The 22,480-nt window shown below is 48.4% G+C and overlaps 1 protein-coding gene across 1 annotated transcript; it reads right to left on the reverse strand.

Annotated features, from left to right (window-relative positions):
• Positions 1 to 8,813: 8,813 nt before the first annotated feature.
• Smim20 (small integral membrane protein 20) lies at positions 8,814 to 21,118 on the reverse strand. Its single transcript, XM_048414924.3, has 3 exons — positions 20,899 to 21,118; positions 10,115 to 10,171; positions 8,814 to 9,434 (listed from the first exon to the last, which is right to left on the reverse strand). Exons 1-3 carry the CDS (start codon positions 21,011 to 21,013, stop codon positions 9,397 to 9,399), a joined length of 210 nt encoding a protein of 69 aa, XP_048270881.1. The 5' UTR covers positions 21,014 to 21,118; the 3' UTR covers positions 8,814 to 9,396.
• Between the last annotated feature and the right edge of the window lie 1,362 nt (positions 21,119 to 22,480).

A 22,480-nucleotide genomic window follows, 5' to 3' on the forward strand; every position in this document is an offset into this window, starting at 1 on the left:
TGATGAGGTATCCTCTCTGTTGAATAACTCCACACCAAGAAAAAGGAAAAGGGGGAAAATAAAATAAAAATAAATTGCCGCTTTGGAAAACAGCTTGTGCTTATTCACAAGCTAAATCTCCTGAGCTGCCATTTTCCTAGTAATGTCTAAACCAGATGCAGGGACATTCTCTCCCCTAAACACCATTGTCTTCATGTGAGCTCAGCCCCACTGGGTGTTCACACAAGCCAGCAAGGTTGCATGCTGTGTGCCCTCAGGCCTGTTTGCCCAATACCCCAGCCTGTGCTTCTGAGGCTAATGGCCCCGGTGTTTGTCGTGGTGTGCAGATTTAGCAGGCGCTGAGAAACAGGAGGCCCAGGTTTGTCGAGATCATCTCTGCATCTTCCTTAAATGAATGGCTCCTTTTAATGCAAACACGCCCCACACCTTTGCAAAACACTGTGGGCTGGAAGAGGCTGCAAAATAAGGGAGAGGTTTTGGAAAAAAAAGGGTGAGTTATGGGTCAGCGGGAGGCTCAGAATACTAGGATGGGTTACTGTCCCTTCTTTGAAAATAAGGGAATAATTCTCTAAATTATAAAACATTTCGGCACTAGCTCAACCTCCCCCCCCCACCATAGTCCTTCAGTGTGAACATCTTGTTATAGTAAAAAGATTTCAAACAATAGAAACACCAGGACCCCTATCTATCCAGAGAAATGAAGAACCAGAAGAAGCAAATACAAAGCAGAAAACCTTGGGGCGGCCAAAATAAAGAAAGCCGGTGTGGTTTATCCACCCAGAGCCTCTCAGCTCACACGAGGGCATTTGATTTCATTTAATGGACCAAATGCTCTCCCATCTCACTGTGAACCAGAGGCTTCAAGTGAGGGAGGGAGCAAGAGCCTGCTCCTTAGAGTAGGAGGCAGGGTAGAGAGTAAAACACACAGACAGACAGACAGACACACACACACACACAAAGACAAATGCACACACGCACATACACGCACATGTTCACACAGGCATACACACAAAACAAAACCAGAAAAGCCAAAGATGTCACTAGCAACAATGCCCCTCCGCCCCTCTAGAGAAGGACCAGCAGAGGACCTGCCCAGTGTGCCCCCCCCCAAGTCATCAGGAGAATGGTGGGTGGCATCTAACGCCCTTTAGAAAGAGACTGACAGAAATGCGTTACAGGACGAGGCTTAAAGTTGAAATACTAAATGGAGGTGCCATGCCTAGACTGCTGTGCTAATACAGTGGCAAAAACTACCGGGTCTCTTCATAGGGGCCTGTGCTCTAGACCACCGGGGAGGGTGAGATAGGAGGATTCTGTGTTCAAGACCTGTCTGGTCTATAGAGCAAGTTCAAATCCAGACCAGGTAATTTAGCAAGCTCCTGTCTCAGTATTCAAAGAATAGTGGGAGTAGGGTGCAGGGGGTACAGCTCAGAGGTGGAGCACTTGCCAACCATGCTCAGGGCCTATGTACAATCCCAAGGAGGTATGGGAAAGTGATAAAAATCCCAGTCTAAATCTTACAAAAAAGGTTTTAAAAATTAATTTTATTTATCATCTATAGCCCAATTTGCTTCAGACGCAAATGAGTCCAGAAGGCTGAGCCGTATCCTCAGGACCTGGCTTCTGCTGAGTTAACTTGGATGCTAGCCTCTCTTTGTCTTTGCTCATTATGTCTGCCAATAGCTCCAAGCTCAGTGAACAGGAGACCCTCTTGTTTGTCTGACTACACAAAGAAGTAGACTGACAAGAGCAGCACATACTCATCCTGAATCCAACCCTGGAAGTTTGCCCAATGCGCTAAGTGGCCAACCTGGACCACACATGTCTACCCCTGTAGCATGGGATACAGCCAGCTCCATCCACAGCAGAAACTGAAGGGGAAAGAGGAAGAGGGTACAGTAGATGCTACCAGGAAGGAGGGATAGATGGTAGGGAAGACAGCTGAAAACATCTGTAAGGGCCTAGCATTAGCCAACACTACTCTTCTTTGAAGCCTCTGAGTATAATTGTTTTTATTGCTTTGTTGCTTTTTAGGCAAACAATAAATATTTAATGAGTAGATACGCTAGTGAGCTATTAATTGGGGGCTGGTCATATTTTGAGATCCTTAATGCTGTGCAGCACAGGCACACATATATCAACATAAATAAGAGGGCATATGTGTAAATTATAAATAATACATACTAAAATATTAGGAAGCTATTAGTAAAACTTAAACGTAATTTAAAATAACTGCCTCATAGGGCCATCACACTTACATGGTTCTGCTATTTCCAGATTTTTTTTTTTAGTATCCAGTGAACATCTTGTACATACAGCTTTAAAAAATGTACTTATCAATTTATGAAAAGCCCAGAAGCAACAGCAAAACCTCAATGTAAAGAATTTCAGACAATCAGCATTCATTCTCAGTTCTTACTGAGGTCACATGTGGACCCAGAGGTTTCTGGATCAAAAATGCCAAACGGGTGTTTCCTTATAGCTCTCAGGAAAAAGCAGTTAGAAGAGTCCTGCTGCCATCCGTCCTCAGAGAGGTGGGGAAGGGGGTGACCCAGCAGTCACCTCCTGGCCAAGGTCCCTGATTCAGAGACTGCAGTCTCAGGGAAGCCAGAGGAGGATGTCCCAGGGTCCGTTCCACTGCCCCAGCATGCTCCGTACCCCAGCACCCCGACAGGCTTACCTCAACCCCACTGCTCTGCGGTAGTGAGCTATGTCTGGGAGCCAGCGAGGGCTTGGGCGAAGCTTCCAACCACAGCAGCTCCTGGGAGAGGCTCTCCTATGCACACCACAGTGCTGGGACTCCTGGGACTGGAACCATAGTGCTAGCTAGCATTTTCTTCTTTTTCCCTCTCTCCCTTTCTTTCCTCTTTTCTCTCCTCCCTTCCTCTTCATCTCTTTCTTGCCCTTTTCTGTCCCTCAGACAACCCCAGGTTTCATGACTCAGAGGTTAGCCTCAAACTTGCTACACCACAGAAAATGAACTTCTGATCCTCCTGCCTCTCACAGTGCTGGAACTGAGATGTGGGCTATCACATCTGGCCTTATGTGGTGCTGGGAACTGAACCCAGAACTTCGAGCATGCTGAGCAAGCACCGTAGTAACTGACCCACAGCCCTAGCTCTGCCCCTATTTCTAACTCCCAGTTTCCTGGGAACCTTTGTAAAATATGATGAATTTAACTTCTGTAGAAAAGACACACATGATGCACGATGCAAACCAGTGTCTTCCTCATCGCATTTGAGTGATTCTAAGTGTCCCCACCACCACCGTGTCTGCTACTCATTCTGGGCAGGAAACAAACAGCCTAACCGCACTGCTAACCACTATGATTAGGGTTGCTCTAGAGAGAACAGCCTGACTTTGTCACGAAGCCTTCAGGGAAACAACCTGCTTAAACTTCTTCACACCTCCCCCAAATCAAACAAAAATCTACCTGGCATTTAAGAGTGGGCACCCCACGTCCTTAACTGCCACTCCCTCCATTGGCCACTCAACCTTTGAACCGACTACCCCATCCATCAATATTGCTAGAGCGCCTACTGTGTGTGCTGTGCCAAGAGGTGGGAGGAGTCAGCGGTGCATCAGCCAGGTGTGTGCCATGCCAAGAGGTGGGAGGAGTCAGTGGTGCATCAGCCAGGTGTATGCCATGCCAACAGGTGGGAGGAGTCAGTGGTGCATCAGCCAGGTGTGTGCCATGCCAACAGGTGGGAGGAGTCAGTGGTGCATCAGCCAGGTGTATGCCATACCAACAGGTGGGAGGAGTCAGTGGTGCATCAGCCAGGTGTATGCCATACCAACAGGTGGGAGGAGTCAGTGGTGCATCAGCCAGGTGTGTGCCATGCCAACAGGTGGGAGGAGTCAGTGGTGCATCAGCCAGGTGTATGCCATACCAACAGGTGGGAGGAGTCAGTGGTGCATCAGCCAGGTGTATGCCATGCCAACAGGTGGGAGGAGTCAGTGGTGCATCAGCCAGGTTTGTGCCGTGCCAACAGGTGGGAGGAGTCAGTGGTGCATCAGCCAGGTTTGTGCCATGCCAACAGGTGGGAGGAGTCAGTGGTGCATCAGCCAGGTGTGTGCCATGCCAAGAGGTGGGAGGAGTCAGTGGTGCATCAGCCAGGTGTGTGCCATGCCAAGAGGTGGGAGGAGTCAGTGGTGCATCAGCCAGGTGTGTGCCATGCCAACAGGTGGGAGGACTCAGTGGTGCATCAGCCAGGTGTATGCCATACCAACAGGTGGGAGGAGTCAGTGGTGCATCAGCCAGGTTTGTGCCATGCCAACAGGTGGGAGGACTCAGTGGTGCATCAGCCAGGTTTGTGCCATGCCAACAGGTGGGAGGAGTCAGTGGTGCATCAGCCAGGTTTGTGCCGTGCCAACAGGTGGGAGGAGTCAGTGGTGCATCAGCCAGGTTTGTGCCGTGCCAACAGGTGGGAGGACTCAGTGGTGCATCAGGCAGGTGAAGCCTGGAATGTAGTGATCCCCATACACTACACGTCAGTATTAATCCAAGCTGCCCTTGGTGTGCAGAGCTCTGTCCACACCACAGCTGTCCTTTGCCACATGCTGGGATCGCAAGGACTTCTCAAGGCTGTTTTCTATCGCCGTAACAAAGTATAGACTTTTAGAGAGGAACTTTTAGTGTCCTGTATTATTTTAATCTTTATGTCTTTACTTCATGTCCTCTATTAAGTATAAATAGGTTTACAGTTGACTACATCTTATGTATGCCACACCTCAGCTTAAATGAAAGATTTAGCATACAGTCTAAGACAGAAAGCTAAAGTGAGAAAGCAAGAAAGAAAATAGGGTGTGGGAAAAACGGTGAGATGAACATAGTGGCCGAATACATCCTAGAAGGTCACAGCCACTTCTTTTAAAGTGTTGTTTATGTGAATGACGGGTTTGTCTGCCTGCATGTTTACATTTGTGCCTGGTGTTCTCGGAGACCAGAAGAGGGCATCGGATTCCCGGGACTGGATTTACAGACGGTTGTGAGTCACCAAACGGGTGCTGGGACTCAAACTCCTCTGGAAGAGCAGCCTGTGCTCTTAACCTCCCAGCCATCTCTCCAACACCCAGGGCAGTTCTTGAAGAGCAGAGTCACAATGCATTTGAGCTTCCTACCAGCCAAAGGGAATTGCCATGTTATACACTTCAGTGTTGCAACTGTTCAGCAGCGCTGCTATTTCTGACTGTGGGTTTAAACGTAGATCCAAGTCCATCCACAGGGGTACTGTTGGGCATGTGAAAGAAGAAACGGAGCATGAAGAAACAAATGGAGGGTTTTTTTTTTTTTTTCTTTTAAAGATTTCTTACGTATACAATGCTCTGCCTGCACATATACCCGCAGGCCAGAAGAGGGCACCAGATCTCATCACAGATGGTTGTGAGCCACCATATAATTGCTGGGAACTGAACTCAGGACCTGAGCAAGAGCAGGCAGAGCTCTTATCCTCTGAGCCGTCTCTCTAGCCTGAATAGAGCTTCCTTTATTCCAGTAACGGTGAGTATGTTTTCAGTCTCTCCCCTCCTATTACAACTTCCTCCAATATTACACACAGCAAAACACACTCAGGATGATTAACCAGTTTAGGCAACAGATGAGATTTAGCTACAGAATCTTCAAAAGGTCTATCTAAGGAGTAGAAACTTAAAACTTTCCTGGGGACCTTTCCCCTCCCATGCCTCACACGTGTAGAGATCATACAACAGACCCAATGCAGAGAGATGGGAATGCAGAGGCCTTCTGTTGGTATGAGTATTTGTGGGATGTGGTGCACGTAGATGGGATGTGTGTGGGCGCACACAGGTACGGATGGAAGCCACGGTAGAGTGTCGGGTGTCCGGCTCTCTCCTTGCCGCCTGTTCCCGAGACAGATTCTCTCACTGAACCTGGAGCTTGACTGGCGGTTGGCAATCCCTATCTCTTCCTGTCTCTTTCCCTCACAGGGTTGGGGTTACAGGTGCATGTGGCCATGCCTAGGTTTTAACATGGGTACTGGGGATTTGAACTCAGGGCCTCATGCTTGTATAACAAGTGATCCTACCCACTAAGCTGTTTCCCTAGCCTCAGAAATAACTTTGTTTCAAGAAATAAAAAATTTTCGGACAACATTCTATTAACCAATGTGATACTGTAATTGATACTTTTTAAATAATGTAATTCTTAATTATTGTTATTATTATTAAGGTTGTAATACAGTAAGTGCAATAACTCACGTGAACACTATTTAAAGTTTTGGAAACTGTGGTATGACAGTGTGTGTGATTGCCTGCTGTCAAGCGTGCATGCAGAGGCCAAGGCAGGATCTTGGGTGCCTCCTCCTCTGCTCTCCACTTTCACTGCCTTGAGACAGCCTTTCACTGAGCCACTTCAACTAGGCTGGCTGGCTGGCAAGTGCTTGGGATCTGCCTGTCTTCATCCACGCCCGTGCTGGGGTTACAGAGGCATGCCCAGCCATGCTCAGCTTCTTCCATGGGTGCTGGGAATTCAAACTCTGTCTCAAGACTGCAGTTCAGTGTTCTTTTCCCCAGTCCTGAAAAAGTGCATTTTAAAGAGTGTCAAGGTATCCAGAGATCAAAAGATTTAAGAAGCAATTATCTGATTTTCCCCTAAAGGGGAAGTCACCAGTCCCAGAAAGGTGGCAGTAGGGAGTGCTACTGTTCAAAGCCCTTGGGAAATGATCACCCTCCCCAGGAAACCGCAGAATTAGAATCCAATGTATCTAGTCAATAGCATATCTGTTTCCTAATGCACCTGACTGAGCTGTCTCTTGTCAGCAGAGTACTTCTATCGCTGTCCTTGGGGGAGGGGTGACCTGAGGACTCCTGGCTAGTGAGGCCCTTGGACGATCCTCTTGAGGACCTCTCACACTCACTGGGCAGGCGTAGGCAGCACTCTGCAGTCCTGTGTCTGAGTCACGGATGCCCCTGCTGCAAACACCAAGGTGACTCTGGTACTGCACAAATGGAGACCGAGGGAGGGAGACACAAGCCCAGGACAAGTATCAGGAGATATCCTGGGTCTGTTCCCACAGTTCTTTCCCAAACCTCAGCTCCTTAGCCCGGTGTCCTTCCAAACACATGCACTTGCCTCGGACATAAGAAGGTTCAATTGAGCATCTGTACAACTTGACTTTAAATTACATAACTTTCTGGTTCCCCCACCCAAGGAAAACAGTAGGCAAATGCACCCCTAATTAGTCCACTTCCTCTCCTGGGTTGTTAACTGCAAGTCAATTAGATGTTGGGCAATGCCTCCCAAAAACGATGACTCTGATTTTAGAACTATTCATCTTATTTCTGTTTGCCAGTCACTACATTCTGGGCCAGCGTGTTAAGAAAAGGCCAAGTTCATAATTATGTCACCAAGCACCTCATATAGACAGAGGCTACAGAAACACACAAGGCTTTCTGTAAAGAAACAGACTGGCTTTTCAATACGAAGTCGTCTACCAGGAGGTGAGGTAGGCAGAGCATGGGAAATGAAAGGGAATGGAAAGAACAGCGGAGAAAGGGGGGAGGAGGGGAAGGAAGAAGAAAGACACAGAAGGAAAGAAAGACGTGAAAGCAAGGGACGGAGAAAATTAAAAAAAAATCAATAGCAAACTGGCTCTTACTGCTGTAGCTCCTGATGATGAACCTGGTGGAAAACTGACACTCCATTAACAGCTACAATGGCTACATGACTTAACTAAACCCAAAAGGCCGAGCACACCTGTGAGGGGTCTTTCTTAATGAAGGCATTTGAAATGCAAGCCCCGCCTTTAATCCGGCCCACACCTTCTGGTGACAGCTATATAACAGACACAGAGGAAGTCTGCACTCTTTGCCTGCTTGCCCTTGCTCTCAGGGGCAAGTCCATTCCCTTCCGGCATCAGAGCACACTTCTTCGAGATTCTGGTGGCTTCTGAAGACCAGCTGAGACATCCAGTCTGGTGGATTGAAGGACTCCTGGATTCTTGGACTTTCTGTTGGTAGACAGCCATCATCGGATTAGCTGGACCACAGCCTGTAAACCACACTAATAAATCCCCTTTGTGGATACACACACACACACACACACACACACACACACACACACACACACGTATGTATATTCATTCTAACAGTTCCGATCGTCTGGAGAACCTTGACTACCACAACAGATGTCTCAAAAGGTGCACTGTTTACCTTGTATACAGAGACGACCCTATGTGGACAATGGTGGTGTGAACAGGAATGGCCTCCATGGACTCACGAGTTTGAATGCTTGGCACATAGGGAGTGGCACTATTAGGAGGTATGGTCTTGTTGGAGAAAATGTGTCACTTTGGAGACAGGCTTTGAGGTCTTATATGCTCACGCTATGCCCAGTGTGGCTCACACTCTCCTTCTGCAGCCTGGAGATCCAGATGTAGAACTCTCACGTCCCTCTCCAGCACCATGTCTTTCTGCATGTCACCATGCTTCTCAACATGACGACAATAGGCTAAACCTCTGAAACTGAAAGCTAATGAAATGTTTTCATCTATAAGAGCTGCGGTGGTCATGGTGTTACCTCACCGCCATAAAACCCTAACGAAGAAACACATCTACACAAATAGAATCTAGACAATACTACTACTTCTTGATATCAGAATTCAGTTTACAAAAAAATTCTATCAGGCAATGGCAGGTGGATCTCTGGAAGTTTAAGATCTGCCTGTCAGACCCTGTCTCAAAAAACTAAAACAAATAAACCTGCTCCCCAAACAAACCACACACACACACATTCACAACACACACATGCACGCATGCGCACACACACAGTACAAAAACAATACACAGCAGCAAACTAAGAGAAACCATTTTAATACCCACAGCCTTGCTGCTGGCAGGCTCACCTATGATTCTAAGGTAATCCGGTGTGGACTTGCTTTTTACTTCCGAATACAAAGACTTTCAACAAGATAGTTAATCTGAGCAGAGTAATCTTAAACAGCGCCAAGGATCCTGACCTCAAACAGCCTTATCAACTGGAACCTTCTCAAAGAGCGCTGTGAGGCGGCTTGGTATGGCCTTTCACACTGAAATCAGTTATTCTGAAAGTCGCGAGGCAGCCGGCCCTTGAGCCCACAGGTTGCGTGGGTTCACACCACAGCTGGGAAGTGATAAAGGCTGCATGAGAAGCAGATCGTCCACAAACAGCCCTGCAGGCTGGCTCTGCTCCTGCGAAGTCAACGGAGCCACCAGGCGCTTCCTAATGGTGTCATCTGTTAGGTTCTCCAGGGACTGAAGGGAAACACTGTCTTTGCACACAGTCTCTATCACACGGGCTCTGGCTGGCAGCATCAGTGTTCCCTCTCCAGCATAGAGTGTCCCCACTGCAGAGTGTACAGATGAAGATGTCCACCTTCCTCATCAGAATTGCTGACAGCCTTATTTCCTGCCAAAAGGATCGGACCACACTTTCAACCCTATGGAAAGAAACACAGAAACCCCATCAGGAATCACTGTTCAGTGTCCGGGCACACCCCCTTGATCCTGAAGAAACAAGATGCTGCAGGGATTGAGTCGTGCAGTCTCCACATGGCTGAGACACTGGGATGGGGAGAGCAGGTGCCTGGCAGCCAGAGCTGTGAGGAGCTCTGAAACGGCTTAGGAACTATCCCCTACCAGGAAAAAAAGGATTTGGCATAGGGCCCACAGGTTGCAGGAGTTGGGTTAAAAAGCTAGAAAACCTCTCATTCTCAGCCAACTTGGATCATTTTAAAGGAACATCCCGTTCAGCCCTGAAGGGAGCTTTGGGGACTTCTGTAGGAAGTGAATCCCACATCAGTGAACACAGCTCACCCGTAAACACTACTTCCCATGAGGGTGCTGTTTGCAGAGGGGAGGCCGCAAAGCAAATGATCTGTTGCATATTGAATTACATCTCATGCCCGCTTACCAAGTGCAAAATTGGGCCCAGCAATCTTGTGAAGTGTCAGGCACTGAAATATTGGCATCAAGTCTTGGATAGCTCTGACAAGACAAGAACTATCCTAAAATCAGCAGCAAGGTTAGGTTCCCCAAGAAAAGCCACCTCCTCTCCTCACAAAGCATGCACTCATACCACGCGCTCCAGATGGGACTGTTTGGAATTTTTTAAGTTTACCTGGCGGCTGCACATCTTCCTGGACAATACCAGCTCGGTTTACGGCCTGTTCTTTCTCTGAGAAACACAACAGGACAATTAATTACATTTCAGAAAGGAGGTGTGGGCAATTTTTTTTTTTCTATTTACATGGGCCAGTTACAAAGCATATTTATGAGTGTGATTCAATTCAGGAATGCCGTTACGTAACGCTAGGTCGTGAAAGCTAGGTCCTATGATGTAAAAAGAGTCACACTTCAAACAAAAACCACCCAGCCCACATCTTCTTCCTGTGACCCCAGCAGTGTGGAAGGAACACAACACAACAGAAACTGCTCTGGAGAGCTGGTGCGGGTGACATTACAAGCAGAGGGCTGTAATGAAGAAGGGACAGGCACAATTAACAAGAAAATGGTGTCTAAAAACACTCCACTAAGGACTGACTGGACTCCAAGCTAAATATGCTATGTTTTTGATAGGAAATAGAGCAGAAAATTAATCTTTGGGTGGGTGGCTTTGGTTTGGATAATTGAAGCTTCCCTAATTGATTGCAGGTGCTGTGCCAATTAGTAAGCTCACTGTAGCTGCAGCAGCTAAGCCTGGCACTTTGAAGATGTCCAACAGGCAAAGGCCAAGAGAAACTGAGCATTTTATGAGCGTGGGCTTCAAGATGCCTGACACATCTTTCTAAGTGGTTTGAAAGAAACCTGAGGCCTGTGATGACCAGGAATTATGATTTTAAGTATCTTGACAAATGATAGTTTTTTGGAGGAAAGACTTGGAGCCAGAGGATGTTGACTCCTAAGCTGCAGTGATTAAACGCTATAATCAGACTTTTGTTTTAATAGATCCACTGTTCCTTTATAGCCACTCTCAGCTCTTATTTGCTATTAGGTCATCCACCCTGTCTACCCTCATAGGCCTGATGCAGATACAAGAAATGGGGTCCCGCCAACACTGATACTCACCAAACAGAAAGTCAGTCCTAAATGATTTATCTAATAGTCTTCTCAACACTAACTTCACAGGGCAGGGGGGGTATGGGAATCTTGATATCTAATTCTAAAACGGGAGAGAGAAGACAAGAAACAATGACCACTTATCCCCAGTGGCCCCTCTCCGACTAGCAGGTAAATGGCATACAGATGCTATGGGCCTGCAGATGTCAACAGACCTTCTCCAACTCAAGGGAACAGTGGCACCTCTAACAACGAAGGTGTTCTCAATACATCTAATTCTGCAGGCCTGAGCCCCAGAAGGCTGTCAACAGGGAAGTCTCAAAGATGGATGTCTTAAACATGTGCTTAGTGCTAGCCAGCAAAATACCACACCACCATGAGTCTCACCAGGAACAAAACCAGGTAAGAATTCTCCAGACCTAAGATGTCTTTGATATTGTGAAAGCAGGAAAAGGTAAAGTTTGAACAATAATTGTCATGAAGCATTTTAGATGCACAGACAAAAGAAACTCAGTCACGCTGAGGTAGCAAACCCACTCTCTAAGAAGCAGGTACCACTGCAGGGCCCAAGATTCTGGCAGGCTGCCAGGCACCACTGGGAGGAAGCTGCTAGTTGGTGGCAGGGACAGAATGCCTAATTGTGTTCCAACCTCTTGTCATGCAGTGGAGAACCAAGTGAGACAGGAATCCCTGTCTCACCAATATCCTGCTAATCACTAATGAGGTGGAGAGGCTGGAGATTTGTTTAAACAGACTGTAATCTCATCATAATCTGGGTCCTGATGCAACCACCTTGGTAGCTTGGCCTGGACCAGCAAGCTAAACCAGTTCCTACAAAGTGATAACCGAGTATTAGCCTCTATCTAATCCGCCCGCTTCTCTGATCCATTAATGTTTTAGAAACACTCTGAGGTCAAAGCAGTCTTGAGGAAATTCAGGAGACCACACAAAGACACTTTATTTAAGAATGCAGAATCTGCTAATGGAAAAAACAGAAGCCAGTCTCTTGGGACTTAGCACGTTCATCTTGATGAAGGTGACAGGTTTCTGTTTCATTGTCACTGGAGAAATAGCACGTCTGTGAACCTCAGGAAAGCAGCGGAGGTAGAAAGAGTCTTTAGCGACGTGAACAAATAAGCTAATTACTGTCTTCAGTTGTGAGGAGGTTTCCATGTAAAATGCCTAAAAGCCAACTGTGGGCACAGAGTTAGAAAATTCCCCACTCCAGTGACGCAGCAAGGCCAACTCTGCCCCCTGGTGCTAAGGCTGAGGTCTGATTTGTAGTTTTAATTGAGGCTGGTTCTGCAGTCAAAGGGCGATGGTGTATTATTAAATCTTTTATACATGCAGGTGGGCCGACTTTGCGTGGCAGTAGAAGAATCTGCCTAACTACGTCTGAGAATGAGCCAAGGTTTGCAGTGGGCGGTAAGTCTGCTTAATCTGGTGCTGCATTTAATAATGACCATCACACAAACTCGGGGCACCTGAGAGCAGCTCTCCCAGCAGACCCCCACGTGCTTTTCTGAGGGTGCTCTGGTAAAGGGGCAGCAGTAACTGGGCAGAGAAAAGCGGCCAAAGGAACAGGCCCTCGTCTGCCTTCCCATCTCCTCCAACAACCTCCAGTGTAGGAAAAGGCAGATCACAACCTGGAATAATTGGGACAAATGGCAACATTTGGATACAGTCTCGGTACTGGACAGCTGTGCTGTATCCACATTAAATTTCCTGGATTCTTGACTCTACTGTGATTAGCTAAAAGAATGTCCCTATTCTTAGCAAAAACTAGCTCAAGTACTTAGGAATAAAAGCTCATTATGTCTTCAACCTGCTCTCAAATGGCTCAACAAAATAACAGTAATGACAGCAATCTAGGTGTGCGCGTGTTCTCGTAAGGAGGGAAAGCAAACCTCATGACTGTTAACCACCAGCAAATCCAGGTGAAGGACACAGGAACCCATGCTCGATCCTTGGATCTTTCCTGTCACCTGAGCTTCTTCTTAATTCAAAACAGCCAGGTAAGAAAGACCAATAATACATTTCCATTCCAGGATGTCTGTTTCAAGCATCTACTTGTTTAAAAATAGCTAGACAGACTTAAGCACTTCCTTGGCAGTTCCATTTGCCGCTGCTGACTAGGCTCTGCCGTCCACTTAGAGTACAGAGCCCAAAGTGCCCTGGAGCAGCTGGGATACAACCACCAAGTGGGAAGCAGTGACAATGCTTGGGTACCAAATGGACATAGATCCGAGAGGACCCAGGGGCAGAATGGTGACTGAAACTCAGACTAAGGGGAGCACATAGCTGTAACAGCAGGTGTGAAGCAGCTGGCTGAAGGGACAGAACACTGGTGTGAAGCAGCTGGCTGAGGGAAGAACACTGGTGTGAAGCAGCTGGCTGAGGGGACAGAACACTGGTGTGAAGCAGCTGGCTGAGGGAAGAACACTGGTGTGAAGCAGCTGGCTGAGGGGACAGAACACTGGTGTGAAGCAGCTGGCTAAGGGGGACAGAACACTGGTGTGAAGCAGCTGGCTAAGGGGGACAGAACACTGGTGTGAAGTAGCTGGCTGAGGGGACAGACACAGGTGTGAAGCAGCTGGCTAAGAGAGACAGAACACTGGTGTGAAGTAGCTGGCTGAGGGGACAGACACAGGTGTGAAGCAGCTGGCTGAGGGGACAGAACACTGGTGTGAAGTAGCTGGCTGAGGGGACAGACACAGGTGTGAAGCAGCTGGCTGAGGGGACAGAACACTGGTGTGAAGCAGCTGGCTGAGGGGACAGAACACTGGTGTGAAGCAGCTGGCTAAGGGGGACAGAACACTGGTGTAAAGCAGCTGGCTGAGGGGACAGAACACTGGTGTGAAGCAGCTGGCTGAGGGAAGAACACTGGTGTGAAGCAGCTGGCTGAGACCAAATGTACCAACTGAGAACGGGCAGCTGAGAGGAACTGTTGGTGTTGCAGAAGCCACATCACGGCTGCAGCTCACCGAGCCAGCTAGCTGAAGAAACTAGAGGCCACTTCAATCACTGCTCTCTGGCACTGTAAACATGTCTGCACACTCATCAACACCAGGCTGAATACAGACAGCTTTGAAATGCTAGTTAGGAACCAGGACTTCATTCTATCTCTGCATTCTGCTCGATTATACAGTGAATGAGGTAAAAAGCATATTCTGAGACCTGGCATCTCAGAAATAGGGAAAAAGCCCTCACAAGGAAGGATTCTGCACATCAAGTGATTTCTTGTAATCTTGTTCTACCAGATACACAGCACAGCTTCAACTGGGGCAGCAAGGGACAGCAGGAAGAACACAGGCGAGAAGCCGGAGAATCCCTTCCTCCCAGCTCACCCATGTAACCTGCCCTGCAACTTCACTCTCTTGTAGACATTCTGACAGGGCATCAGGTGGGCAAGGTCAGAGAGTCAGGGTCTAGTGACCATCCAGCAATTAACACACAGAGTGACACAGGACAACGCACCCAAATGTTAGGAATAAATGAGCTCTGGGCCTTCGGTAAAACCCTGTGATTCTGTATTCTGTACATCTAATTAAAACTGGGAAAGATCAAGATTAAAAAAAAAAAAGCACTGCTCTTACTTTATCCCGTGTCACCATTTGACTTCAATACATGCTGTTTTTAAAGGGCCAGATTCAGAATTGGACTAACTGTAGGATGTAAAGACATATCAAGATCAAGTTATGGCCCCCTACATCCTCAGACAAACCCCACTGGCAACAGGATAAAGGGGAAAGCAATGCTTGGGCTCCCTCCAGAAGTGGAACAGAACTGTGCCTACAGCCCTGGTTTCAGATCACTGAGCCCCCTGAGTCACAGCAGGACTTGAGCTATGGATTGACCTTGCACTCAGCCCATTGAACAGTTGAGTCTTGGTGAGCCAGTGAGAGAGCTACAGATCACACTGAACGTCCAAGTCACAGGGTGTGCTACTTGGTGACCACAGGTCTCTCCTTTGCTGTTTGATAAAGCAGTCTTCCGTCTCATTCCTGCTGCCTGTGGGCTTATCCTACTGGAGCAGAAATCATGGAACCTGCCCAACCCCATACTCTCCACATCCAGGCTGGTCCTGAGGGACCTGATACCTTGACTTTACATGGCTTGGGCCCCTGTCTAAGAACTGTGGTCCACTCCTTGGAACAAGCAAAGCATACGGAATAATAAATGTACACAGGGCAGTCAGAGGTGAGGAGGAACTTAGCAGCTGCTGAGAGGCAGGAGCAAAGCAGCAAGTAAACCAAGCGCTCAGGTGGAGGGACCGTCACAGAGGCTCAGGGAAGAGCATTCAAGGAGGGACTGTCTGCCTACAGAGAACCACCTCTCCGTGGGCTACTGAAATCACTGTTAATACAAAGTTGTGGACTATTTAACTATGTGAAGGTGTGTTGCATTTGTTTGACTAGGCAAAGATATGTTTCATTTGTTTATTTTATTTTATTCATTTGTTTCACTTTGTAAAGATGTGCTGCTGTTTTAACCTGCCTGCCTAAGGCACCTGATTGGCCTAACAAAAATTTGACAAGCCAATAGCTAGGCATTAGAAGGATAGGCGAGGCTGGTGGACAGAGAGAATAAGTAGGAGGAGAAATCTAGGCTCCAGAGAAGAGAACTCAAGGAAAGAACGAGATAGCCAGCTGCCAGCCAGCTAGACACAGAGTAGGACATACAGAAGGAAAAAAGGCAAAAACGTAGATGCAGAGAAACAGGTTAACTTAAATTCTAAGAGCTAACAAGCACCGAGCCTAAGCTGAGGCCGAGCACTTGTAACTAATAAGTCTCCATGACATGATCTGGCAGTTGGCTGGTGCAAAGAAAGCTGTCACCCAGTTCTCCTTGTAAGCATTGCATCTGATACTGTCTTCCATATGAACAACTGACAGCTGCTGGACCCTTCCCTTGGAGTTAAGCAGGCAGTTGGCAGCACTCACGTGACTGGTACTTTTAAGCACTCCATGGTTACCTTGAAGAAGCCACATAAAATCACAGCCACTTGCTGCTACAGGAAAACCCCAGCTCCTGAAGACATGACGATTTCAAACAGTTTATGTTGGACTCGCTATCATTACAACACTTACTGAAACCTACATGAACCCACACCGTCCTGTTGGTCTAAAAGAGGGATGGCTGTGACTGGGCAAACAAAGACAAATGCACAATTGGTGGGAGCAGCACTCCGCCAGTGTAAAGGGCTGCTGTGATTGGTGCTTACTTTACAACCTGGCTGGAAGACATCTCCTGTGCTCCCTTTCCCGTCCATCTGTGTGCTGCGATATTAGACCCCATAAAGACACACAGGTGCCCTAGCACACAGGTGGAGGCAAAGGCCAACTGTAGAGTTGGTTCTTTTCTTCTACCTCACAGCATCCACGATCAAACTCAGCTCTTCAGGCTTGGCAGCAAGTGCTGGATGAACCATCTCGCCAGCCCCTATCAGAAGCAGCTGTGAGGCAGGCAAAGCAAAAGGACCCCAGGCAGTTGGTAGCTAACACTTGGAGAACGTCATTCACTTCCGAAGGGTTTGTCGCCCTGTTGTCGGACAGCAGAAGCTGTCCCCTACAGTGCTCACAACTCGCCACTCCAAGGCCACAGTTCCTGCGTCTACACCTGCCCTTTCTCTAGAGTTGTGGGAAGAGGTGCTTTGACTCTGCCTAAGGTTGTGCCACCTAATCTCAGGAACCCGTGTCACCTCCCTCTACAAACTGTCCTTTTCTCTAGCACCTTAGCCTGTCAGGACTCTCCTGGTGTTCCCATGCCTCCCTGCCCAAACTGAAAGCCAAACCTCATTCTCCCTCCTCCCTTCGCCTGTTTCAAGGGTTGCCATGTTCCTACCAACAGCAAACATCTTTAAATGTCCATTTAACAGACTGCTTACTCTTGGCTCTGCTGCAGTCTTCTCACTCACTTTCAAACCACCGACAGCATAACCAGCAGTGTATTTCTGACGCCCTTTTGTAAGCCTGACGGATACTTTCACTCACCTGTTTCCAAGCAACCTGACCTTGCGGTCACACCCCTTTCATAGAGAGCTGTCTTGTTGACACTACTGGCTCTCTTTAACTTTCAGCCTCTCTATGCCCACTCCTCCTGAGGCTCCTTCGTAGGCCTTTGCTCTGCTGACCACTTCTCGGCCCTTCACACGCTGGTGTTCTGGATCTTCCAACTGGGAGCACTTGCTAGAGCCCCAACCTAGTGTGCTGACTGATCCCAATGCACAGTGCTAGTGCCCCCATGCCACTCCAGACTGGGTACTGTTCTGCCTCTGGGCAACTCCAGAAGCTGGTGCCTAGCACTCCAACTGTCCAAAATGGCACCTATTCAACCTCATCCCTCAAACCGATGCCTTCAATTGGTTGCCACCATCACCACAGCCACCTTTCCGGTTGCTGGAGTCAGGGAGATAGGAGCCATATCACTCACCCTTGGGGTTTGTGGTTTGATTAAGAATGACCTTCCTAGCCCCGTGTATCTGAAAAGTTGTTATCAGGGAGTGGCACTATTTAAAGAACCAGCGGATGTGGCCTTTTTGGAGGAAATGTGCTACCAGGGGAGGGCTCTGAGGTTTTCAAAAGCCCAAGCTGGACCCAGTGGTGCAGTTTTTTCTGTTGCCTGGGATCCAGATGTAGCTCTCTCAGCTCCTCCTCCAGCACTTCTGCCTGTGTGCCACCATGCTCCCACCATGATGAAAATGAATACACCTCCTAAACTGTAAGCCAGCCCCAATTAAATACTTTCTTTTATAAGAGTTGCTGTGGCCATGGTGTCTCCTCACAGAACAGAATACTAAGGCAGGGCTCAGCAGTCACAAGGCCCTGTGCACTAGTCCTTCAGCCGCAGAAGTGGTCTGGTACAGGCTGGGTACCACTTCCTAAGGAGGGACAAAAGGATACTGCCTTTTCGTACCCATCTTTCTGCCTCTGGACCCTTCAGGGTTCTCTTCCCTATACTGGCATTGAAGCTGGCATACAGTGAATCTGGTCACCTTGTTAAAACACTTCCATAACCTCCACTGGCTGGACTTTGAAGATAGCAGTGGGGTAGCCGCAGGGTTTTAATTAAACAAGCCAGATGACTGCACTTGAAGGACAAATGGCAGGACCAGTGCCAAAGACCTGGAGGGCTCCACATTGCCTCACAAACCAAAATAGTCTCCCGTTACGAATTCTCACCAAAGCAGTAGTACCAGGTGTAGTTCAGAAAGAACTCAACTGGAGCCAGCAGGATGGCTCAGCCAGCAAAACACTTGCCAAGCAAGCCCAGTGACCTCAATTCAATCCCACAGAAATGACTCTACAAAGCTGTTCTCTGACCACCACACATAAGCTGTGCTATGTGCACCCCCTCAACAACACACAATAGTACATTTTCTTTACAGGCTTTTCAAAAGGAAAACAATATGCACACAAGAAAGACATGAGGGACAGACGGAAAGATGAAGAGCTGATGGCCAAATAAATAGTGATGTTAGTGACCACAGGAGCAGGGAACACACGGGGCTAAGGAGAGTGGCCGGAAACGAGGTGCTGGAGCCACCCCACACATGCCCCACATCTAAACCACACCTCGCACTAGTGATAACTAAAATCTGGGGTTTGAGCATAAGAAAGTGTCTAAATATTAAAACCTGAAGGCAATGAAGCAAACAGAAGCTGGCCCGCACAGCAGGCTCCCAGTTCCGATCCCAAGCACGCGAGCCAGCTGGACATGCTTACTCCCGGGCCAGCCAGCCCCAGGCACACACCTGCCCAGCGTTCTCATTCTCATCACCTCCATATCAATCCTCGCCAAAGCCCTCCTTCTAAAAGTTCCTAATATGAGAATGTACTAGGAATCTCCACAAGTAATACTTAATTCACCCCAAACCTGTAAATTCAGTCCAATAAACACCACCATCAAAACCAGGGAAGCCAGCAAGATTGAGGGAGGAAATATCTTGCCTACAGGTTATTCAATTAACAGCTCCCACCCAGGGTTATTATGAGCACTAAAAGGCTTAACAGTTGAAGTGCTTGGAAGAGAGCCCAAAAAACAAAAAAAACCCACAAGCTTCCGATAAAAATTAGCTTCTCAGTATTACTTACTTCTTGAAAGATTTAGTTACGACTTTCAGTTAAAGTTGGCCGAATTAATCAAAATAAGTTACAAGGTGAGGTGTGGATAGCCTTAAATCTAAAAACAAACTATCATAGTTATTCTTGCAAGAAGTTCACCCCAGAGCTTGACTTGCCTGCCAGCAGCAACTTGGGCAAAGACTGAGGAGTCATAGAAGACGTGTAGGAACACAGGGCATGCTTCCTCTCACTGGCTGACTGAGAGCAAGGCTTCTTGACCAAGCCAACCCTCGCATTTTGATGCTTCCTCCTGGGTCACTTCTGTGCATTGTGGAAAATTTATCCTGAATCCTACCCACTAGGTACTAACAGCCCACTCACCTCCTCCTCCTCTCTCCCTCAGTTGTGACAAGCTAACCCATCTTCACAGGACAAAGCACACTAGCTAAGCACCATACTCCTGTCTTCAGAAAGGTTTTCCGAAGGGAGCCCACAGCAGACCTTCTGTCTGGAGTCCAGCTCTAGAAGAGGTAGTAAAGTAGCCTGGGGCAGGGGTCCAGCGAGGGAGAGGGATGAAGACGGTCTGCAGGACCTTACACAAGCCTCCGCTCCCGCCACACACGGCACACGCAGGAGGACTTGAAGGCCGGAAGCACAGAGACCATCTCAGTCTGGGCTGATGAAAAGCAGCAGCCAGGGGAAGCATGCGTGTACTTTAAAACGCTCTGCCTCCAGAAACCAAATGCTATAGCACTGGAGACGGGCAGAGAGCATTTACATGGCACTTCAAATCGCCAAGCTTCAGCCTCGGCTAATAGTCCCTGGGGGCTGGGCTGGCCCTCTTCCATCTTCAAGACGATTCAGGCTTCCTGGAGAACAAAATGAGCCTCTAATGCCTCATCTCTCCTCTCTGACAGATGGTTTCAGATGTATCAAAGTGCTAATCCTTGCTGAGGTATAGGTCTCCAGGAAGGAGAGTTTGGCTTTTAGAATGATAGGACCTGAATGATTAAGGAGGAAAATGACTCCCCGGACATTCACCATTGTCATGTGAGCAACCAGCTTAAAATGAAGGAAACCAGCAGAATCTGAAAAACGATTTGAGGAAAAACTCAAAAACCCAGGTTAACAGTTTAGCTTTGAAATATTTCCGCTCCAAGGCATCTTAGGGGATGGAAATGAAGCGCGATAAAAACACCTTTCAGCTCAGGATGATCAAGGCTCCCACCTGCATCACCATCTAAGTCTGCGTGTATGCAGGGGGTTCTGGAGACAGAAGCCTGGGTTGGTACATTTCCCTCACCACTTATAGGCTGCGTGGTTCCATCTGTAAAATGGGTAACATCTACCTCAAGGGAAGGCTGTGCAAATTCAAAGATCCAGTATATGCCTAACCTGACACATATTAGACATTCCAAATATATATGTATACACACACATAAACGTATATGTGTGTGTGTATACTGTGTGTGAAATAGTGTTTAAGTGTCGATCTGCTATGTGCAGGCTGCTTTCATACACATCAACACCTCTGTGACTCAGAAGATATTCCAGTTTACTGATCGAGTGGATAGGTATTTAGAGCCTGAATATTAAAGGTCTGACAAGGGGCCATTTGTCCGAGGTCACCGGGCTGCACAGGAAGAGCTGGAACCCGGTTGGCCTCTCTAAGCCCAGCTCCTTCCTCCGCACTCCTAGAACAGATAGGTAGGGCTAAGGGGGGCGGGGGAGAGGGGGGCGTAAGGCTGGGGCTAGCCACCGCTCGGGGTCAGAGGTCACTCACGGTATTCCTCCAGCCTCATAAGGGGCCGGAAGTAGATAGGGTAGAAGGCGGCGCCGACCATGGAGATGAAGCCGCCAAATATGAGCGCGGTGCGCAGGTTCCGTGCCGCAGCCATGGAGAGAGAGGGGGGCTTCAGGGCCCCCGGAGGCCCGACACGCAACCCGATCCCGGCCTCAAGGTCGCGACCTGGTTCGGAAGAGGCGGAGCAGCTTTCGCTTCCGGGACGAGAGAGCGGGGCGGAGTCTCTGGGCTCGGAGGCGGGGCCTGAACGGGAGGCACCTCGCGCGGGGCGGGGCATCTGAGGGCGGGGCCCCTTGGAAGGGCGGGGGCGGGGCCCCTTGGAAGGGCGAGGCTAAGCGCGAGGGATCCTAGTGGCGGAGGCAGACACACTTTTGCCAGCGCTCCTTTCCCGGGGTTTCTTTTTGTTCCTTTACTCTCCATGGAACTGGGTTCTCTCTCATCTGCCCCAACCACCACCGTCCTGTTACCAAACACACTTTCCCATCCTACCCCCTTGTTATTTGATATTTGGTGACTGCTCATAGCCTCTGGGAGACTTTGGGCAAGTCACTGGATCTTCCCCTTTGAAAGCTGTTTCTGGGCACGAGCCACAAAGGAACAAATCGCGTGGTCCGGAATGTTTTTCAAGGTATTTGCAAAATCTAAGCCACTGAGTCTTCTGAACCAAGATAGCCTTCGTGGGGTGTGTTTGAACATCCAAATGAACCCAACTTTGATCTCTATCCTCTCCTCCCTCCCTATTCCGTGTGCTGGGTTGTAGGGGAATTACACAAGGGTTCCCAAAACTAAACAGAGGACTGCAAAACTATTAAAACCTCAGAATGGTACAGAGTCAGTGGCAGGTTCCCCTAGGGCTCGGGCTCTTTGCCTGGGGCACAGCCTCTGAAGTGTGGCGACACCTGCTCCCTCACCCCTTGATCATCTTCCTCCGTCTCTGCACCTGTCCCTCCCTTACAGAGCCTGAGTCAGAAGATAGGATATCCTCAGGGGGTGGGGCAGCTGAGACCAACATTCCTTGGGCCTTCACTCAATACCTCAGAAATAGAAATGACACCAGGCGCTGAAGCTGGGGTGCACAGAGGATATTTGTCTTGACCTCGGCAACATTATTTAGTCCTGAGAAGATCTGCAATCTCCTGGAAACGATGCGATGAGCACAGGTCTTTTTCTCGGTAGTTTTGTAGTCGAATCAAGATTCCATCTACCTCTCGCCCTAGCAGCATATAAATCAGTCGTTCAATCTGTCGGCAGATTCATGGACTCTCTTGCGATGCCCCCCAAACACCAGGCGAAGTGCTAAGGGGGACACAAGATGAATAAGACATGACCTCTGCTCTCCAGGATCCTGCTGTGGAACAAACACACGGAAAGATAACTAATCCTGGATACAGCCTGTTGCCGATGAGGGATGCGGTCCCACAGGCAGCATAAGTACAGGAGGAAGATGGATGGCTGTGCAGTCAGGTGGCTGCTCCTCAGGCCCCCTCAGGACTTGTTGGGTAGGGAGACAAGACTGCACAGCCGAGAGGGAACTTGTGATACATGAACTAAACACAGGACG

Source organism: Myodes glareolus, chromosome 8 (genome assembly GCF_982192425.1).
Source record: "Myodes glareolus chromosome 8, mMyoGla1.1, whole genome shotgun sequence".
Lineage (NCBI taxonomy): Eukaryota > Metazoa > Chordata > Mammalia > Rodentia > Cricetidae > Myodes > Myodes glareolus.

Bases quoted from the DNA above. Each gene is read 5' to 3' on its own strand.
- Smim20 (XM_048414924.3), bottom strand. From the start codon at position 21,013: ATGGCTGCGGCACGGAACCTGCGCACCGCGCTCATATTTGGCGGCTTC. The intron at 10,172-20,898 runs GTGAGTGACCTC...TGTGTTTCTCAG, and splicing joins TATGAGGCTGGAGGAATACC to AGAAAGAACAGGCCGTAAAC. The intron at 9,435-10,114 runs GTAAACTTAAAA...TTCTTTCCATAG, and splicing joins GGAAGATGTGCAGCCGCCAG to GGTTGAAAGTGTGGTCCGAT.